Source organism: Echiichthys vipera, assembly GCF_963691815.1.
Source record: "Echiichthys vipera genome assembly, chromosome: 12".
NCBI classification, from domain to species: Eukaryota; Metazoa; Chordata; class Actinopteri; order Perciformes; family Trachinidae; genus Echiichthys; species Echiichthys vipera.
In genome coordinates, this window is record NC_139837.1 from 776,240 (window position 1) to 781,239 (window position 5,000).

Below are 5,000 nucleotides of genomic sequence, written 5' to 3' on the forward strand. Positions count from 1 at the left end.
TCTGTCTGAACTGTGTAAACTCACGGTGCGATGATCTCTCTTCCAGAACCTTCCCGTCACTCGGATCCTGGACAACCTGATGGAGATGAAGTCAAACCCCGTGAGTCTGTTTCCTTTTCTCTTTCCGTCGTCATGGGAACCAAGCGCTTGGCTGTGATTGGTCCTGGAAAAGCTTTGAAAAGTCCTTGAATCTTAACTTTAAAGAAGCGTTTGATCCGTTGAACGATGTCGTGTTTGGCTCCTTGAGTCTGAGCGACGTGGACCTGGAACAGAAACGTGTGGGAACCGCGACACAGAGCGATGATGATGATGATGATGATGAATGAGTGAAAGTTTGGATTCAGCTCCTCATGCAGTCATCTGACCCCGCACACACACACACACACACACACACACACACACACACACACACACAGTGGGCAGGTTTCTCAGCGTCTGCAGTTACAGACGAGCAACAAAGATCCTGTTGTTGTGAATCTGACGGGGAGAGAAGAGGGGGGGTGAAGGGGGGGGGGGCGGACAGGACTGGGATGAAGATGAAAGAAATAGAAGAGCACATTCTCCCTCTATCAGATCTGTGTGTGTGTGTGTGTGTGTGTCTGTCTCTCATGTGTGTGTGTGTCTGTGTGTGTGTGTGTGTCTGTCTGTCTGTCTGTCTCTCGTGTGTGTGTGTGTCTGTCTCTCGTGTGTGTGTGTGTGTGTGTGTCTGTCTCTCGTGTGTGTGTGTCTGTCTCTCATGTGTGTGTGTCTGTCTCTCATGTGTGTCTCTGTCTCTCGTGTGTGTGTGTGTGTGTGTGTGTGTGTCTGTCTGTCTCTCGTGTGTGTGTGTCTGTCTCTCATGTGTGTGTGTCTGTCTCATGTGTGTGTGTCTGTCTCTCATGTGTGTGTGTGTGTGTGTGTCTGTCTCTCATGTGTGTGTGTGTGTGTCTGTCTCATGTGTGTGTGTCTGTGTGTCTGTCTCTCGTGTGTGTGTGTGTGTGTGTGTCTGTCTCTCTCGTGTGTGTCTGTGTGTGTGTGTCTGTCTTTCATGTGTGTGTGTGTGTGTGTGACTCCTAAAGTCACCAAGAGTTTACATTGGATAATAAACTTTAACCTCCAATAAAATAAAAACTAGCCCCTCCCCCTCAGTGTTGTCATGGAGACCTGATCTAAACACACAGACTAGAATGTTCTTTTGTCCTTAAACAGGTTTAATGATGCTGTGTAAACGGCTGTTTAACATGGGGCTCAATGAGAAACTGCTCTGTTATGAAACCTGCCCCTAGTGGACACTCAGAGAACTGACGCTGACCGAGCTTCCTGATTGGATCAAACAGGAAGTCTCTCTCTGTGGGCGGGGCTTGGATCAAACAGGAAGTCTCTCTGTGGGCAGGGCTTGGATCAAACAGGAAGTCTCTATGTGGGCGGGGCTTGGATCAAACAGGAAGTCGCTCTCTGTGGGCGGGGCTTGGATTAAACAGGAAGTCTCTCTGTGGGCGGGGTTTGGATCAAACAGGAAGTCTCTGTGGGCGGGGCTTGGATTAAACAGGAAGTCTCTATGTGGGCGGGGCTTGGATCTAACAGGAAGTCTCTATCTGTGGGCGGGGCTTAGATCTAACAGGAAGTCTCTATGTGGGCGGGGCTTGGATCAAACAGGAAGTATCTGTGGGTGGGGCTTGGATCAAACAGGAAGTCGCTCTCTGTGGGCGGGGCTTGGCTCAAACAGGAAGTCTCTCTGTGGGACGTCACCTTTGAAACCCTTCACGTGATTCAATATTGTAAAAAAGTTCCTCCTGATTTTTGTCTCTTACAGGAAACAGACGACTACCGATACTTCGACCCGAAGATGCTGCGAGGCAGCGAGAGGTACCGCCAAACCACCACGCCGAGTCTGCATCCAAGCCACCACGTTTCCCTCCACGATCCGCACGAAATTGGTGCGTCCGTTCCAAACCTTGTCTCCGGTGCTGCCCTTCATCCCTATTGCTCCGTTCTGTCCGGATCTCTCCGGATTCGTGAGCTCAGAGGCGACGGACCCACTGACGGACGAAGGAGTCTGTATGCGTATTTACCGTAGGGTGGAAACTACGTAACTACCCAGCGCGCTGTTTGGCTAATTTTCTGTAACCAGCAGATGGAGGAGTTGATGAGCAGCGAGCGTTAGCGAGCTAGCAAAGGTTCAGGTTAACTGAAGAGCTGCTTCATGTCTCTTCATGGGGTCACATTATTTTACAATAACGATCATGTGAATATTTATTAAAATGTGCATAAAGCAAAGTAAAGTTCCCGCCTCACACTCGTGTGTCACCGTCAGGAGCAGATCCACCTCATCGTCGCTCCAACACGATAAATCTCTGCTCTGGAAACGTGGTCGTGTGGATGCAGCTCAACGCACACGTCAGTTAATGAACCTGGTGTAAAGGAACGTCTCCTCATCCTCTCCTCCTCTTCTTCCTCAGCTCCATTCCCAGGAACAAGAACCCGTTTCAGGAGGTGAGTTCCTGTTTCTGCACGAAAGTTTTGACCGTTGGGATTCGGTCGGAGTTATTTCCAGAACAAAAGGGAAACAAGGCGAACTGTCAACGATGGTGAACGTCAGAAATCTGCCTCTGCCGTTAATTCCAGTGTTTCCTGTAGGAGTTCTCCGGGTTAAAGGGTTATTCTGCTGATAGTGGCGGTCGACCACCAGCCCACTGTCACCTCGGAGCTTGGTTTGCATTTTGGCCGTCGCCATCTTAGTTACTTGGGGCCAGAAGTGACCATATTTGGATGAGAGGGCTTGTTTGGATGACAGGTTTAAATGGCGTTGCGCTAAGCTAAACGCTAAAGATGGAAATTGACGATTTTTTGCCTGGCACATCATTTGGCAGCTAGCTCAGGTAGCGCCCGTTCGCTGCAGTGACACAGAGACAGTTTAAAATCAGCAGTTTCCATTTAGGTACCAGGTAATGCTAGCTAGCTAACGTTAGCTTTGTTAGAAAACACAAGTGAAAGCACCCTTCACAATAAAAGACATCTTCCTTCCAAAGCTTTTATTATGAAGACAGAACGAGCTGCTAGCATAGAAGAGAACAAACAAACTCTTTACGTAATAATTTCATGTCTGACTTTGACTGTTGTTGTTGTTGTTGTTGTTGTTGTTGTTGTTGTTTGTTTCAGGCCATCGTGTTCGTGGTGGGAGGAGGAAACTACATCGAGTACCAGAACCTGGTGGACTACGCCAAGGTACTGTGGGAAAGACAGGAAGTGGATGTAAACGGGGAAATGGGAAAGACAGGAAGTGGATGTAAATGGAGAAATGGGAAAGACAGGAAGTGGAGGAAAACGGAGAAATGGGAAAGACAGGAAGTGGATGTAAACGAAGAAATGGGAAAGACAGGAAGTGGATGTAAACGGAGAAATAGGAAAGACAGGAAGTGGATGTAAACGGCGAAGTGGGAAAGACAGGAAGTGGATGTAAACAGAGAAATGGGAAAGACAGGAAGTGGATGTAAACGGAGAAATGGGAAAGACAGGAAGTGGATAAAAAACGGATAAATGGGAAAGACAGGAAGTGGATGAAAACGGAGAAATGGGAAAGACAGGAAGTGGATATAAACGGCGAAGTGGGAAAGACAGGAAGTGGATGAAAACGGAGAAATGAGAAAGACAGGAAGTGGATGAAAACGGAGAAATGAGAAAGACAGGAAGTGGATGTAAACGGAGAAATGGGAAAGACAGGAAGTGGATGTAAACGGAGAAATGGGAAAGACAGGAAGTGGATGTAAACAGAGAAATGGGAAAGACAGGAAGTGGATGAAAACGGAGAAATGGGAAAGACTGGAAGTGGATGTAAACGGAGAAATGGGAAAGACAGGAAGTGGATGTAAACGGAGAAATGGGAAAGACAGGAAGTGGATGTAAACGGAGAAATGGGAAAGACAGGAAGTGGATGAAAACGGAGAAATGGGAAAGACAGGAAGTGGATGTAAACGGGGAAATGGGAAAGACAGGAAGTGGATGTAAACGGAGAAATGGGAAAGACAGGAAGTGGATGTAAACGGGGAAATGGGAAAGACAGGAAGTGGATGTAAACGGAGAAATGGGAAAGACAGGAAGTGGATGTAAACGGGGAAATGGGAAAGACAGGAAGTGGATGTAAACGGAGAAATGGGAAAGACAGGAAGTGGATGTAAACAGGGAAATGGGAAAGACAGGAAGAGGATGAAAACAGAGAAATGGGAAAGACAGGAAGTGGATGAAAACAGAGAAATGGGAAAGACAGGAAGTGACTGTAAACGCACTGAGCTCCCTTCGTGTGTTTCCAGTTCAAACAGGGGAAGAAGGTTGTTTACGGCTGCAGCGAACTCTCCAACGCTGCTCAGTTCACCAAACAGGTGAGACGCACACACAGACACACACACACACACACGCACACACACACGGTCCAGTCCTGACCTCCTCTTCTGTCTCCGCAGCTCTCCCAACTCGGCCAAAAGTAACGCGGACACCGACACCATCCACCTGTGAACCTTCCACTTTTCTATCTTCTGCTTCTTCTTCTTCTTCTTCTGTAAATGGATGACACACTTCCTGTCTGCATCGTCTCTGCACACGTCACTAATAAAGCTCACGGAAACTCCTCCGCCTCTCTCTTTCATTTGTTTTGCGTTTACTGTGAAAGCTTCGTCCTCAGACGACGGCTTCAGGAGCTGTGAAGAGACGTCAGGGCGTCGGAGTCCTGCGGACGCGGTGAGTACACTTCAGCACGTCACACTCTCCCAAACAAGGATCAGAAGAAAAAGCACTTATTGTCAGATTTGTGAACCGACAACAGAAGGTGGAAATCTTAAAGGGAGCAAAGAGACTGGAAAGGTGTTCATTGGGCTTTTATTGTGAAAGGGAAGAAAGGAAGGAGTGAGCAGGAAGTTGAAGTTCAAAGAAAAGTAAAGTTTCTCTTGAATTGGACGACGGACGCTCCGTGTTGTTGTTGTTGTTTATATCTGAGGAACGAGCCAATCAGCATCAGCTTCCTGGTTCAG

At 47.8% G+C, this 5,000-nt stretch overlaps 1 protein-coding gene across 1 annotated transcript in view; it reads left to right on the forward strand.

Moving 5' to 3' along the window:
• scfd1 (sec1 family domain containing 1) overlaps window positions 1-4,600 on the forward strand; it is a 30,307-nt gene extending 25,707 nt beyond the window's left edge. Inside the window, exons 20-25 of the mRNA XM_083924296.1 lie at window positions 47-100; window positions 1,793-1,845; window positions 2,439-2,472; window positions 3,139-3,204; window positions 4,287-4,355; window positions 4,437-4,600. Of these exons, the coding sequence (XP_083780422.1) occupies window positions 47-100; window positions 1,793-1,845; window positions 2,439-2,472; window positions 3,139-3,204; window positions 4,287-4,355; window positions 4,437-4,460 (300 nt within the window). The 3' untranslated portion in view covers window positions 4,461-4,600. The remainder of the gene's footprint in view (window positions 1-46; window positions 101-1,792; window positions 1,846-2,438; window positions 2,473-3,138; window positions 3,205-4,286; window positions 4,356-4,436) is intronic.
• The last annotated feature ends 400 nt before the right edge of the window (window positions 4,601-5,000 follow it).